The sequence below is a fragment of the Artibeus jamaicensis genome, unplaced genomic scaffold, assembly GCF_021234435.1.
Source record: "Artibeus jamaicensis isolate MK-2021 breed Jamaican fruit bat unplaced genomic scaffold, CSHL_Jam_final contig_908, whole genome shotgun sequence".
Lineage (NCBI taxonomy): Eukaryota > Metazoa > Chordata > Mammalia > Chiroptera > Phyllostomidae > Artibeus > Artibeus jamaicensis.
Genome location: NW_026522009.1, coordinates 7,462,505 through 7,479,842, shown reverse-complemented (window position 1 = coordinate 7,479,842; position 17,338 = coordinate 7,462,505). Strand labels below are relative to the sequence as shown.

The 17,338-nt window shown below is 36.4% G+C and overlaps 1 protein-coding gene across 1 annotated transcript in view; it reads left to right on the top strand.

Annotated features, from left to right (window-relative positions):
- The window catches only part of LOC119052678 (transmembrane protease serine 11C-like), a 56,385-nt gene extending 45,314 nt beyond the window's left edge, over positions 1-11,071 (top strand). Inside the window, exons 7-10 of the mRNA XM_053655013.1 lie at positions 2,042-2,213; positions 4,626-4,885; positions 5,909-6,051; positions 10,910-11,071. Of these exons, the coding sequence (XP_053510988.1) occupies positions 2,042-2,213; positions 4,626-4,885; positions 5,909-6,051; positions 10,910-11,071 (737 nt within the window). The remainder of the gene's footprint in view (positions 1-2,041; positions 2,214-4,625; positions 4,886-5,908; positions 6,052-10,909) is intronic.
- Positions 11,072-17,338: the final 6,267 nt, after the last annotated feature.

The window sequence follows — 17,338 nt, the reverse complement described above, 5'->3', positions numbered from 1 at the left end:
CAGCCAGGGAATGTTCCTTACACCCAAAGTCCTTGAAATGTACCATGTGACCTTTTTCGATATAACAAAAGCTACATGGAGCTGTGTAACATTTCAGCAAGGTAATAACAAGGTAATACTGCAGAGGTAGCAACTGAAAGCTTAACAGAGAACTCAAATGGCAGTTGATGCATAATTATAAATTATGTTAAAATTTTGAGTAAGGGCAGAAACAGGGGAATAAAGAGTGGCCCAGAGCAGGTTCTCCTAGCTCACAGAAAATCATCTTTGTTTTTATATCCCTTTGAAGGAGGTTGAATAAAAGCCAACTTCCTTTAGGAGTAGTCCAAACAGAAGGGAAGATAGGGAGGAACCATTATACCTTTGGGTTCTGGATTGTTTGTTTTATCCTCTGTGAGAGACATGATTAGGGAGTGGAAAGAACAAGGAAAGGGAAGTCACATTCAGTGAGTCAACGTGAGAGCTCTCTCATCCGAAACAGCAATCCCATAGGCTCTGTTTTAGCTCAGTGACTTTTGTGAAGAGGATAAAAACTGAGGTTCGGGCTGCATCAGACAGGACACTCTGGAATCAGAAGCAATATACAAATTTGAGGGCTTCAGAGGGCTAGTGAGGGCCCTTTAAAAAATCTACATGTCATTCCCCTGTGCTTCTAATTCCTTTTAACACTCAGAAAAGAATATCCCAAGATACACCTTGTCACATATAATTAAAAAAACACCTCTGTAAAGCAATGGACCATCTAACCTTTCCAATTAATTTAAATCGCATTCTTAATACAAATTCCTTTCTCTAACTCAGAGTTTCTCCACTTTCACACTATTGACATTTTCATCCAGCTAATTCTTTGTTTCAGCTACAGTACTGCATGTTATAGAATTTTTAGCAGCATCCACAGCCCCTGCCCACACTAGATACCAATACCTCCCCCCACAATTATTACAACAAAAATATCTCGAGATATTGTCAACTTTCTCCTAGGAATGGAGGGTAGTATGCAAAAGTGATCCTGATTAAGAGCCACTACTTTAATCTATGTTCACAGCATTGATTACGGCAAGTTTTTTTTTTTTTGCACTCTAAATGCCTAAGAACTTAACACATTACAGAAAAGGGTTTTGCAGTCAAATATCATTTTTATTTCAAGAAGTCTCTTAGATTAATAGACTGTATAGACTTTATTTCTACAAACATTTATTGAGCTCCTTTTATGTAATAGATTCTCTGGGGTAGCTCCTGGAGATACATTTTTTTTAAGATACGGTTCTACCCTCTTAAGCTATTATTAATGAAACTGATAATATTTAGTAAAAGATAGCATAAATTGCTAAGGTATAAGCTCAGTGCTTTATTTGGAGTAACATGAGATAGTCAAAAGAATCAGAGAGAGTCAGACAGATAAAATGATAATGAAGTCATAATATTACTGCAAATTTGCTTTAAAGACTTAAGGGTCAAGCAGTTTCTCTCGATCTAAATTGACATAAAAGCAGTCCTGATTTAGAGAAGCATTTAACTTTGAGAAGTGCTTGACTGCATTCTTGTGTTATTGCCTATATCCAAGTATTATGTATTATAACTTGAGTATAAACACATTTCTGTCTACTCTCTCATAAATATCTCATTCACATTCACATTCATTCACACTTTCTTATGAATGTTTCATAGCAATGATTACTTTAAACTGCTCATGAAATGAAAAAGCACACACTTCTCTATGCAGCTCTGTAACTGGTTATGCAATTATTATCTTCCAAATCCAAACATTTCATTTCAGCTACCTCTTACAACAGGAAAGGCCACACAGACAAAGATAAATGTATGTGAGTAATGAGGATGGGGGAGGAAGATGTCAATTTGTACTGAATCCTCAGGAAATCTCCTAACAGTAATAACTTAGTCCCAACTTCTCCAAAACTGTCTGAGCTTTCCCTCAATTAATAGTTAACAGAGAAATGTATTACGGGGAATTTGTTTACTATAGCAATGTATGCAGAAGTAATAACAATATCATGGTACTAATGAACTCTATTTTGAGCAGGTTGTGGACACCGCACTGTAACTCCCTCTGGCTACAAGGTAGTAGGGGGCGTGAATGCTGAGCAAGGGGAATGGCCCTGGCAAGCTAGCCTTCAAGAGAACAATGTCCACCGGTGTGGAGCCACTCTGATTAGTAACAGCTGGCTTGTCACTGCTGCTCACTGTTTCATAAAGTAAGCTCTGGACCACACGATGGCTCCAACACACACCAGTACCTACAAGTTTGATACGTACAAGAATATGGCTACACAGTGATACCTCCAACTTATCAACATTGTGGAGAATAACCTCAAAATTACTCAGTGAATTATCAGTTTAAAAAAATATATATTCAAGCTAATGCAGATTTGTCAGCAGTGGCATTATTGACATTTAAGCCAAATAGTTCTTTGTTGTGGGAGGCTATCCTGAACATTAGAATGCATTTAGCTGCATTCCTGGCCTCTACCCACCAGGTGCCAACAGCATCCCCCCAGGACTGACAAGCAAAAATGGCTCTGGACATTACTAAACCTGTCCTGGAGGACAACACAGCCCTCAGTTGAGAATCCCTAAGCTATTCACTTAATTAATTTTATGAAGAAACTGTAAATCCCAAACCGAACACAGGTCTCCTATTTCTCACTGTTATTACATTTGGTCTATGAATCATAAGTATTTGAATTCATCCTGTGTCCTCCTATATATATTATAGACCTATCTGAAATACAGTGATTATTTCTGTAAAGGATATATAATTGTATCAAAAATTTGCCTTTTTTCCTAAAAGTGATTTTTACCCCTTTGTCTGATGATTTGTTTCAATAATTTCTACTGCTTTTTGTATAGTATTTATTGGTTTTATCTTTTTAAACAAAAATTCCTCTCAAATTTGGAGCGAAAGTGTTCCAGAGCACTAATTTGGGGGGCTTAATATAAAATCTTGTTAACAAATAATAGTAAAAGTGAGACATATCTTTTTATTTATAGTTTTAATAATTATGAAAGAGGATTTAGATGTTTTCTTAATTTCCCATATCTTGCCCACTTTTTATTTAATCTTTTTATCATGTGTTGCCATAGTTATCTTTCTTGTCTTTTCTAAAAAAAAAAAACAAGACTAAAATGTAGTTTTCATGGATTATCTTTTTTTCATGTGTTTCTACTTTATTGCTATATAATGTTGCCCGAATTGCTGCCACCTTGTTTATCCAAAAACTTATCCGTTTGGAACTAACAAAAAGGGATATGCATGTTGACACCCATTGGAAAGGAGGAAGGATATACAAGGAAGGATCTTTTGGTGCTGGCCAAGCCCAGTGGGACCAAGGAGCTTTGTATTTGACTAAGCCAGCACCAGGGAGGCAGAAGGAGGAGATCACCAGGGCAACTCCTAAGCCCTTTTTTCTGCTTTCCTACACCTGCTTCAACTGTATGGCAGAGCTTCTTTAGGGAGTTTCTGGAGTAGATAGTCTCTTCTTTTGTCTCCTTACTAGGTGGGAAAAAAATTCTGATTTGCCTTTTCTCAGTACTAATCTATGACATTTTAATTTGCCACCATGCATGACAAATATCTTCCCTGACCTTGTCGTTTATATATCCACCTCCCTGTTGGATGGCTCTATCTGAATGTCTCCTTGGCACTTCAAGCTCAGTACATTCACATAGAATCATCACTTCACACCTTAATCCTGATCTGGTTTCTATGAGCACCATCTCAGAGATGACACTACCACCACTACAGGTACCTAAGAGGAAACTCAGGCGTCCTTGTTCCCACCCCAACACTAAAACTCACAATCACCAAACCCTGCTGATTTATCTACCAATCGATTTTCAGTTTTTTTCAGAAATAGTTTTTGTTGTATTTTTCCCATTCAAATTTAATCCCCTGTTACACCCATCCCTCACTTGTATTCAAAAACACTGTTGTCCATGTCCATGAGTTCTTTTTCCTTTTTTTTTTTTTTAAGATTTTATTTATTTATCTTTAGAGGGGAAGGGAAGGAGAGAGGGAGAGAAACATCAATGTATGGTTGCCTTTCATGCGTCCCCTGCTGGGAATTGGCCTGCAGGGAACTGGTCTGCAACCCAGGCATGTGCCCTGACTGGGAATCGAACCGCGATTGTCTGGTTCGCAGGCCCGTGCTCAATCCACTGAGCTACACCAGCCAGGGCTCCCTTTTTCCTTTTTGATCAATCTCTCCACCCCCTAACCTTCCCCACTTAGCTCATCCTGTTCTCTATCTATAAGTCTGGCTCTATTTTGCTTGTTAGTTCAGTATGTTTGTTAGATTCCACATATGAGTGAAATTATATAGTATTTATCTTTCTCTGACTGGCTTATTTTATTTAGCATAACGTTCTCCAGGTCTATCCATACTGTTGCAAGGGTAAAACTTTTTCCTTTTTTATAGCTAATATAGCTTCCTGAGTTATTCAAAATCTATCCATGCTTTTATTTTTATTTTGCCTCACACATATAGTTTCACTTCTGTATGCTTATATACACTACAGGAATTCAAAAGTCACCTAAATGTTTTTAAAAGCATAAGAAATTAATTCCTACAGCTCCAACTTTTAATAAATATATCTATTTTATCTAGCACCAATGATCCCAGAAAATGGAACGTTAGTTTTGGGCTTCTTTTAAGTCAACCACAAACAAAACGAGGTGTCAGAAATATTATAATTCATGAAGACTACCATTACCCTGCACATGATAATGACATCGCTGTTGTGAATCTGTCTTCACCAGTATTATATACAAGCAACATTCGGAGAGTATGTCTTCCCGAAGCAACTTACACATTCCCACCCAACTCAGACATGGTGGTCACTGGATGGGGATCATTACATACTGACGGTTAGTTCCTGACCTTCCTCTGTTACCAGTTTGAGTTTTAGGAGTTAAAAAATGATACCCAGAACCACAACTAAACCTGAGAAATACTTTTAGTAGATTATTTTAAAAAGGATAATGTGCAATAGAATAAAAATTATCCTCAAGAACATTCATAAAAAAACTACAATTTCATAGAATTGTTTATTATGTTTCCCTTAACAATAGCAGTTTTCATAGAAATGTATTACTTAAATAAGTAATTCGTTTTACTCCATTTCATTAATTCATTCATTCATTAAAAAACATTTATATTGATTACTACTTTTGTTCCAAGTACTATCGTAGGTGGTTTAGATATATTAATAAATAAAATAAGCAACTAGTCCTACCCTTATAAAGCTTACATTTCTAGCCAAGAAAAGTAGATAATAATCATGAAATGTAATCAATAAATAGATCATACAGCATGTTTTGTGCCAGTAAGTACCACAGAAAAAATAAGGACAACAGAGGACTGGGCATTTCTGATGGGGGGAAAGGAGCGGTGCTCTGCCATGAGGCAACACCTGGACAAAGATCATTTAAACATGTGCATCATGATGACCCTAATAACGTTAAAATGCAGTGGCTAGTTATATTCATAAATGCATTTGAAAACAGAAGAAAACAAACCTAAAATTAATTCCAAGATTCAGAATTATGGTAATAGCAGAAAATCTAAAACTGATCATAAGATATATTTCTGGAATATAAATATTTAATTTTGTTTTCTAGGGCATACATTTAATAAATATAAAATACTAAAACAATTTAAAAGGAAAACATCACATATAGATGGGCACTCTACTCCAAAGTATGATCATTTTTTAACAATAGCCATGTGCCTAACATTATTTCTTTGTTACTACAGAGACAAATGAAGCTTAATTAAAATAAATGTTTTACATTGACTTTAAAATTGCATATAGTGTTTGATACTAATAGCCTAGCCAATGAGATTAATATTGACTTTAGCAATAATTATATAATCTCCTCTTCTTTTAGGATCAATATCTAATATACTCCAAAAAGGAAGAGTAAAGATTATAGATAACATGACCTGCAACAAGGATGAAGTATACAGTGGTGTGATTAAACCTGGAATGTTGTGTGCTGGGTTTCTGGCGGGAAAGGTGGATGCCTGTCAGGTAAGTCTGCCTATTCCAAGTTCAGGAAGATTATTTTTCTTATAGTTTTTAATTTCCCATGAACGGGTTTGATTTTCTCAAATGGTTGACAATTATTAAAGGCTTAAGTATATTTTATAGCGAAAGTGTTTACCTAAAATTATATTGCTTTGATGGATCCCATTAAAATACTAAAGTGTTAAAATTACTATTGTAAGAAGCAGTGAGTGGGAGTAGGGAAGAGACTCTGTTTGTAATACAATAAAGAGATGAAATGGAATATTGGTGGCTTTGGTTCAACTGATCCTCTTTCACTGAGAAGCATTTAACCAAATTCAACACCAAATCATGGGACTTCCTTAATTAAGGTGGCTCCAACACTCTAAATATTTTATTTCAAAACACTTATATAGCATGCCCACGTGCCAGTCATTGTTTTAAGATCTTTACAAGTATTAATTTATTCAAGTTACAGTAGCTCTGTGATGTATGTTTGTACTATTATAAACCTTACTTCTTGGATAAAGAGACCAACACAGAGAGCAATTTGTCTAAACTCACTCAGGCATTAAGTGACATAACTGAAATTTAAACCAGGAAACTGAGCTCTATAGTCTATACTCTGAATGCTACACTAACCTGCCTTTCCTTGTGCTTTATATGCTTCAAACACTCCTGATGGTACTTATAAGCAATCACCATAGAGCAACAAAAGTACTAGTGTAGTTATCTAGGCAGGCAGAATCACTGATAAACCCAGGAAGACCCTCATTTTCTAATTAATTATTTCATGTAATGGTTGTTTATTGACTACTATGTGCCAGACCATGTACTAGATGCAGGAAAGTTAAAAGTGAATAGAGCATTATTCCTGATCTCTAGGAGCCAGAAGATGTGCACACAAGCACTTGTAATACATAATTATCATCTCTAATTACAGATTTCCAGGTTTCCAGCTCTTCCACTAAACCTATTCTTTCAAGTCATGACAAGTGTAAATCCCTGTTTCTCTCCATTTCCTTTCAGCCTATCACTCTCAGCCCCATTACCCTCTTCTAACTTTATGCATTCTAGAATCTATGTTTTATTATTTTAACCCCTCTGTTGACACCACCCTGAATGACTTCACCATCCTGTACTTCCCTCACACCCATCCTAATCATCTCTAACCACTGAGCAATTTATCTGCTTTATTTACTTTATATTTGAGCTTCTTAGCACAGCCAGAAAAAATCTCATAGCCTTGTAAATTTGTATCATATAATCACAGCTGAGTCTTTAATATGTTGTAGAATTCTTTAATACATCTTTCATGTCAAACATTCATTACACTGTTTTAATGCTTTCCACCACACCCTTATATTCCTTAACTTATGACATTTCCTCCCATTAACTATAAAAAAGTGAAAGTGATCACATGAGAACTTATTTAATTTTTTAATATGATATATTTGTATTTGTACTTATCTTTACCTTCTAGGCTCATGATAAACAAGTTTCTCCGATTATTCAAAGCAAATCTCTCACCTCTGTTCTTCATCCACTCTCTTTCTATCTACATAGATATTTGAACTTTCTATTAATTGGAAACTTTCCTCCATATTTTCCAAACCATCGCACTCAAATGGACTCTTCTACATATTCTGAAAATATTATGCAGTCTCTCCCTCAATATATCCTACTCTTCTTTTTCCCTCCTTAGTCAAATCTCTAAAGAACAGTTTACCATCATGGTTCTACATTCTCAATTTACTCACTCTCTGACCCACTGCTTGCAGCCTTTTGCTCTACCAGTCCACTGAAAGTACCCTAGCCAAGATTACTGACTGTCTACTTGCCAAATTCAACATATGCAGTGTGGAAGACAGACTGAAAGCAAGTGAGCTAGGGATAGTGTAGTCTATTAGAATATTTTGTCTGAGAAAAGTAATGAGGGCCTCCACTATGACACAGTAGGAATAAATAGACAATGAGAGAGTAACAGCTGAATAACAAGATGATGGGATGGATTAGATGTGAGGAAGAAGGAAAAGGAGAAACATAATGCTAATGCCTATATTTCTCCCTGAGCACCTGGAAAGAAGCTGTACAAGAAAAAGAAAAAGTTTGTGGAGAGTCAAGGTTCAGTTTGGGATGTGCTAAATTTGAGGTGCCTGTAAAATACCCAGGCAGGTATGTCTAGTATATCATTGAAAATAAAGGCCTTGAGTTCATAAAGGCCTTCTGCCTAGAGATACATATGAAAAGGCCATTGCCTTCTGGGTGGTAGTTAAATTCATGAGTATAAATACAATGGCTTAGGTAAAGTGTGTGAAGTAAGAAGTACCTAAGTCAGTAACAGAACTCAGTTATACATGTTTTTATTGTGCTAACAGTAAAAGATAACAAAGATCAGAAAAGAAAAAAAACAAGAAACTGGTTTCACAAAAGTCCAGGAATGAGAAAAGGGGGAACAGTTTATAGTGACACATGGAAAGTCTTAAGTTTATAGGAAAGTCAAGTAAGATAAATCCTGGAAAGAGCCATCAAACTCAATGTTTGTCAGTAAAGTTAGAGAAGATGCCTTTGAAGGAAAGAAAAGTTGTGTATGCATATATTAGAGTGGGATGAGAATATGGAAACTTCAATATAGACTACCACCTAAAATCACTTAGATATGAAATGAAGATAATTAGGGCGATAGAGGAAGTGTTAAGATCCACAAAGGTTGTCATTTTTCAGGTAAATAAGACCAAAAATATTTTTTAAATGCATGTATGCATCTGGAGAGGAAAGGAAGTGGAGGAAATGAAGACATATAAAACAAGGTTCTTGATCCACGGGGTGGAGGGATTAGCCTTGGAAAGAACTACATACCCTACTCCTCTAAAGGGGAGAGTGGATATGGAGGCGGGTTGGGAAGTCAAAAGGCACAAAACAAGAGATGGAAAGGTTCCTACCTGTTACTCTCCACTTATTCTATCAATTTGAAACTAAGATATTAGATTTATAGTCAGAGAACCAGATTTTTAAAAACTGTCAAACAAGCCTTGTGCTCTGTTGGTAGTAATGTAAGATGGCAGAGCCTCCATAGAAGACAGCATGGTTTTTCCTCAAAATAAATTAAAAATAGATTATCATATGATTCAAAAGTTCCATTTCTCAGTATATGCCCAAAATAATTAAAAGCAGGAACACAAATAGATAATTGTACATCCATGTTCAATTAGTAGCAACATTATTCACAATAGCTAGAAGATAGAAGCAACTCAAATGTCCAATGATGGATAAATGCATGAATAAAACATTGTATGTATGTGTATATAAACATACACACACAAACACACACATATATACACCATGGTATATATACATATCATGGAATGTTATTTAACCTTAAAAATGAAGGAAATTCTGACATATATTATAACATGAATGAAAGTTTAAGACGTTACACTAAGTGAAATAAGCCAGTGAAATAAGTCACAAAAGAACAAATACTGTGTGACTCCACCCATCAGAGCTATTTGGAGCAGTCAAACTCACACAGACAAAAAGTAGAATGGTAATTTCCAGGAGCTAGGGAAAGGGAACAATAGCAAGTTATACTGTATGGTGGGTATGCAGTTTCAGTTTTGCAAGATGAAAAAAATTCTGGATGGATGGTGACAATAATCACACAACAATAGTAATGTACTAAATGCCATACAACTTTTAGAATGGTACATTTGATATTATGTATATTCCATGCACTTTTAAAAAGAAATAATGATTTTTTAAAATTGCAAAATGAGAGAAGTTTGGATTGGCTGCTCCTAAAAATGAGAAGAAAATGTGGTTGGGGACAAATAACTGTTGGGAAGAGGTGTTGGTTTGAGGATGTGAATATGTTATGCAGTTTTCTTTCACAGTGATGTTTTGGCCCAGGGTATGGTGGGAAGGTAAGAAGCTGAGAATCCTGTTGAAAGAGCATTGGTATGGTTAAATTAAGAATATAGTCATGTGAATAAAAATGGAAAGTCAGAAGTACATCGGTTAATACACTAGAAGAAAAGGTAGGAGCAAGGATTGGCATTCTTAATAAGGTTGAAGAGCAGATACAGCGTGAAAAGCAGTGGAATGAGAACACTGAAGGAATAGCTACACGCAATCATAATGTTCAAGAATGGCATTTCAGAGGTAGAACAGTTCCAGATGGTGAAATTTTTCCCTTTTATCCCTTTCCACCCATGTCCAGGAGTGACATGGAGATGTTTAATAAGCATGTGTAGATGATCAGAATTAAGGAAACCAAGAGACTGTGATTTCATCCAATAGATATTGAAATTATCCAGGATGGATGTGAAGGATTAGGGCAAAGGAAAATTCAAATACCAATGGGTTCAATCATTCTGGGAAAATGACCTAAATATAAGTACATAAAAACCATAAGAAGTTACAGAGTAGTTTAGCCAAATTACCCCGTTCTGAGAATTGGAGGGATGTTTACACAAGAATGAAAGAGCAATAATCCAGTTCTGGCAGTAAGTAAATAAAAACCTTCCTTCTTTCCAGTATCTGCCTGAAAATAGGAAAGTTTGGAGACATAATCAGAGAATTACTCAGCATACTGATGACTGCATAAGCAACAATACCTTCAATATCTCTTTTAAGTAATAATTGAGTTGAAATTTTTCATACTTGTTTTCCATTATAGTATTTTATATTCAAAGACATACGCTGATATCTTTGATTTAAATAAATTATTCTAAGGCACAAAAATATGCAAGACTAGAATCATTTTGACATTGACATACTTAGGTTTCTTCTCCTTTATCTCCCTAGCTATACTATAGAAAAGAAAAATAAGCAGTATTCAGCTTTAAATCATAGCAATTATATAAATTCTTTTTCCCTCTAGGGTGATTCTGGTGGACCTCTGGTTAGTGAAGATCAGAGAGGCACTTGGTACCTTGCTGGGATTGTGAGCTGGGGAGATGAATGTGCTCTTCCAAACAAGCCTGGTGTCTACACTCGAGTGACATACTATCGAGACTGGATCATGTCCAAAACTGGTGTCTAATGCAGAAGATTATATGCTCATTAAATATGTTTATAATTCCTAAACTACATTCAACTAAGAAAAACTTTAAGAACATTTATTGTTGCATATTTACACGTATTCAATTTTAGAACTATGGAAGCTTCTCGTGCATTAGATTTTGATAAAGGTTTAGTGAGAGTAAGGGTGTAGACATACAATTTTCTCCTTTACCCCTTTCTCAACTGAAGACAATTACATGAATAAGTATAAATTACTGTTTGCCAAGAAGATCTTCACTGCTGATTTGCAGATCCAATTCCCTTAAGAAATCATAAAATAATTGTTTACAATAAACTTCCTTCTGAGTGTGTAAATAATCTCCCTACAGTCATGTGGATTCCACAACACCAACATATTGGTAGGTTGTAGCGTAGTGAGTTGCAGTAATACTGCCTATAAAAATTTCCTAGGAAAATCTGCCTAGCTGTTCTCTTTCTAGTTTTTGTGCCAGTGCTAAGCCCTTTTCTATTTATGGCTTCCTCACTTTGAGTGACACAAAGCAGCATAATAAGCCCATGGGATGCATTAAACAGATTTCGATGCTTGTTGATTTGTCCCTATTTTTCTTCCATATGAAATGAGGCCAGAAGATGGTTCTCACATATGCACACATAATAATAAAACTATCCTCAGACACTATGTAGTCTTGAATAAACTATGCAAATAATGCCAGATTCCATATCTCCAAACTCTTAAAATTTCTAAATAATACAAATTATCAACCAGAATAAGTAATATTAAAATTTTGCTTCCACTGTTTTTTGCCCACCCAAAATCATCCTAGCTATCTTCTGAATCAATATCATGTTTTTCAAAATTATATTACTTTATAACAAACAAATATTTTCATGTTTATCATCTTAACTATGGATTTTGCAGAAAGCAATGTCATATTACACATATTCTGGTATCTTGGGAAAAAGCATCATGGACTAATGATTTAAGCCACCAGTACTCTTCTTTACCTGATTTCTTTGTGTCTAGAAATTGTGTAAAATTCTAATGGAAATAAGTACTTACCTTTTATTTTTGAAAATAATTTGACACAAAGACAGGTATGTTAGACAAGGACATTTATGAAGTACACCACTTCCAAACAGGGCTCGTTTAAGTGAACCAACCTGCATTATGATATATTATATGATGATAGAGTGTCTTTTCCTCTCTATAGAGAGACAGAACAGTACTTACAGTCAGTTTTAATGGTGTCTCCCCCTCCATGGGGAACAGTGTGAGAACTACTGGATCTCTTCAGATTCAGGAATTTCTGCTATAAATAGTATTTGGGAAGATTTTATAAAGATCAGGGCATCTTTCGTTGAGTTATAACTGTTTAAAATGTTGAAACTTCAAGGAGAGAGACCAGAGGGATCTCTCGTGCTACCATTCCTCTGGATAGCTCTTAAATCTTTCTTTTGTTTCCATAGCAATTTTATGTAAACACTTCCTCATAATTAATAATCCACACTTTCTTCCTCAAATTCTTCCAATTAAACTTGAAAGTGCTCCCCTTTTGCTCAAATCATAATTGTCACAGACACTATTATTTTTATATATATTTTAATCGTCACCCAAGGATATGTTTATTGATTTTAGAAAAAGAGGGTGGGAGAGAGAAAAACATCAATGTGAGAGAAAAGTATGGATTTCAGAGAGGACCTGTTGGTTGCCTCCCATTTGCACCCCTGCAACTCAGGTTTGTGCCCTGACCAGGAATTGAACCCACAACCTTTTGGTGTAGAGGATGATGCTTCAACCAACTTAGCCAGGGCCTGACACTATCATTCTTAATTAAACAAAGTAATGCATGTTTTGAAAATAGAGATACTAGCCTCTTTTGATACTGTGCTGCTTCTATCTTTTCTTCCTACTATAAACAAAATTTTCTTCCAAATACTTTTCATCCATGTACTTCTCCTTTGGAAGACCCACCTTCTTCAGTTCTTTCAGTCTTAGTATAGAGATGTAAGAAATCTATTTCTTGCTCCTCTGAATCACTTCCAAACCACGATTTCTTTTGCAGTTCAGAAACAGCTGACCAGGTAGGTACACAAAGAGGCTGGAGAAGACAATACAAAGAGAAACAAAGAAATCATGCTTGAGCATCAATTCAGAGGGAGAGTCGCTCATCCCTAGAGCTGCCTGGATTTCTAGACTTCATGTATCATAAAAGAGAGGTCTGTTATGTAGGAGTCTCATTGTCTTCCTACCAAAAAGACCTAAATACCATGACCCTTCATTCACTAAGGACCCCAACATCTTGCTCAGTTTTTCTCTTTGCCCCAATAAGAAAGGTAGTATAGTGTAGGAGATAAGGAGAGCAGCTCTGGAGGCAAATGTGTGTGATAAAATTCCCAACTCAGGAGTATAAATGGCACCCTGTTTTTCACTTTAGTGAACCATAAAATAAAGATAACAATAGTATTGAGGAGGTGTGCAGGGTGGAGGAGAGTGAAGGGGGGAAATGGGACAACTATAATAGTATAAACAATAAAATATATTTTAAAAAACAATAGTACTGACCTCTAGGGTTTTTGTAAGGATTGTACATATGTAACATGCTTAAAAATGCTTGAAACATAGTTAGTACCCAATAAATGTTAAATAGTATCATTGCCAGCATCAGTGAGCACCTTCAAAATTCATATGGTTGACCCATCCAATAGCCTAGATCCAAAGTTTTTGAGTTCCTTAAATGCATCAGACTTCATTCACTCGCTACTCCTATGCACTTTCATAGCAACACCCTGTATTTTCTTGTTAGAACAGCTTCACATCTTGAATCTTAAATTCAAATTTCCATCTATGTTGTCCTAGGTTATGATCTGTTACTGCATTATAACTTGTTTTCATTCCATCAGGATCCTCTTTTCCTAACATCCCCTTCTACTTGAGTCTACCCCTACCTCCAACATTTTCATATATCCTTTCATATGTCCATATATTCCTTCCTCATTTAAATGCTTATACTAAACTCCTTACTGATTAGCTGATTATTCTCCTATTCCAAGGAGAATAATCAGCTCCTCTAATGGATCTGCTCCCTTGTCTTTCCGAAACCTCTGCCCTAGTCCCTTGAGCTGGTTCTATCTCAAAATCTCTAAACATCCTCAAGACTTACATATCTGTTTTTAAAACCCTTTTTTTTTTTATTACATGTCCACTTCCTCAAATCTCGCATGGTCTTCAGATGGCTATTCTCATCAAAGCACTAAAGCTAAGGCAGGTTCTCTTCCACCAATTGCCTAAGGGTCATGCTGTAAGAAGAAACGACCTCTCCTCTTTCTCTCTGCCATTCACTTGGCAGCCACAAAGCAGCAAATGTGCATAAATGCATCTCCATCCATGTTGGCCAACCTGGTGTCCAGACTGGCAATGCCTGCTGGGACCTCTGTGGCCTATAACATGGCATCCAGGTGGATGACCAGATGCCAAGTGACAAAACCATTAGGTGGGGAGATGACTTCTTCAACACCTTCTTCACTGAGAGAGGCACTGGCAAGCATGTGCCTATGACAATGTTCGTATACCTGGAACCAACAGTCACTGATGAAGTTCGTGCTGATGATTATTGCCAGCTCATCCACCCTGAGCAGCTGATTACAGGCAAGGAATATGCTGCCGATAACTGCCAATGTTCTCCTCGCTAATAATTGTGCCCAGGGGCACTACACAATTAGCAAGGAGAATGCTGACCTCAACCTGGACTGAATGTGGAAACTGGCTGACCAGTGCACAGGCCTTCAGAGCATCTTGGTTTTCGACAGCTTTAGTGGGGTAACTGGTTCTGGGTCACCTCCTTATTGATGTAACATTTCTCTGTCAATTATGGAAAGAAGTCCAAGGGGAGTTCTCCATTTACCCAGCCCGTTTGGGTAATCACACTCTGATTGTGCCTTCATGGTTTACAATGAGGCCATCTATGACATCCGTCATAGAAACCTTGATATTGAACATCCGGCCTACACTAACCTGAGTAGGCTGATAGGCCAAATTGTGTCCTCCATCACTGCTTCCCTAAGGTTTGATGGAGCCATGAATGTTGATCTGACCTAATTCCAGACCAAACTGGTGCTGTAACCTCACACCCACTTCCTTCAGGACACATATGACCCTGTCATCTCTGCTGAGGAAGCCTGCCATGAACAGCTTTCTGTGGCTCTGCCACAGATCACCAATGTGTGCTTTGAGCCAGACAACCAGATGGTGAAATGTGACCCTCACCATGATAGGTCTGTCTAGAAAAAATCCCATACAATATTAATATAACGAGAACAGTTTATGTGACTTCATTGTAACCTGGCAACCAAGGAGAGTGAACTAGAAGGTGCATGTGTAAACAATGATGACTTCACTGTACTAGTCAGTGGGGGTGGTAGATGCCATTGAGTGAGCATGTGTACTGTTTGGCTGTCCCATTCAAAATGACTGAACAACAAATCTGCATCAAATTTTTCATTAAGCTTGAACATTTCTGCATAGAAACTATTTGGATGATTCAGAAGGTCACAGCTATGGACAACTGGTAACTGACAGCTTCATCACCACAAGACACCTGCTCACGAATCATGTCTCATGTGGAGTTTTTTTGCAAAATATCAAATCACCCAGGTGACTCAGCCCCCCTGCAGCCCAGATTTGGCACCCTGTGACTTCTGGCTTTTCTCAAAACTAAAATCACCTATGAAAGGGAAGAGATTTCAGAACATCGGTGATATCAGGGTAGTTTGATGGAGCAGCTAATGACAATTGGGAGAATTACCTGAAACCCCAAGCAGCCTACTTTGGAGGGTACTGAGGCATCATTGTTCTAGGTACAATGTTTATTGTACCTTGTATCTTCTTCAATAAATGTCTCTATTTCTCATTTACATGGCTGGATACCTCCTGGACAGACGTATATACCAGATATTTAGTAACTATTTATTAAATGAGTCAATATAAAACAGACAACAGTGTGGTGATTGCAGGAGGTTGGGGGTGTTAAACGGTAATGAAAAATACAATAAAAATAAATAAAACAGAAAAAATACAAATAAATGAACCAACAAGAATAAACCATTTAAGTCAAAAAAGCCACTTCTACTCTTAATGCTCTTCTAGCTTTGGCTGCCAAAGAAGCCAACTAGTTGACAAATGACAAATCAAGCTGGTGATTTAATACATTCTAGTGTAAGTCATACCAGTATTGGTAAATAGCTTCCTCAAACACTTACCATGAATGTTAAAATAGCAATATAGGGAAAGTTTCTAAATGGCCCCAAAGTGAAATTATCAGATAACATATAGAGGAATGTAAGCAAATATTCTTATTATATAAAAACAGTAACATGGTTATAGCATTGATATAGCACTCTCTTCCATATCTACTTAACTCTTCGCAATAATGTACCATAATAGTAAGTGTAATATTTTAAGTGAAACCTAATCAACAAAACAAACAAGTGAGCAAAATAGAATCTGAGACATGGAAATAAAGAACAAACTGACACAGACCAGAGGAAAGGAGGGGAGGGGGATAACAGGGGAAAGAAAGGGAAGGGTCAAGTTAAGGAACATAAATAGAGGACTCGTGGGCACATACAATGCAGGGGACAGACTGTGGGATGGGGAGGATGTGGAGGGACAGGGTAGGGGAGAGCAACAGGGAAAAAGGTGGGACAAATGTAACTGAACACCAATAAAAAAGCAAGTCAATATTTTTTAAATAGTTAATTGTTTTTATTCTAACTTAAGGGTGGATAATCTAGCCATTGAGTTTGATTGATAAATCTGAATACCGCCCAATTTGTACTAGATCAAACTGATTCGGTTAAGGTATTAATTTGGTGTTTTGTGAAGGATGCTTCTAAATTAACATGTTTGTCTAGTGTTTGAATACACAGCAGTGTGTAATTGAAAAAAAACAAATATTGTTGAGAAATGTATTCATTTTTAAAACAACAGATTCTAACTAGATCAACTTTTTTTTGTTTTTCTCATTTTTATTTTGCATACATTGGATAGAACACTAACACCTTTTAGAAAACCTCTTTATTAAGATTATTTGAATAATATCCTGAGTGAATTTTAACTTCAAAATTAAGCTTCAAGTGTCCTTCACTCAGGAAAAATGTTGTGAAAACCAGGCCATCTGCTGAGGTACTACAATTACATTTGGCCCTCAGAATGTGTTTGGCATGCTTTGTTTTAGTACTCTGTTGGATTATAAACCCTCAAAACAAGTTCACCTTGATCTTTCACATT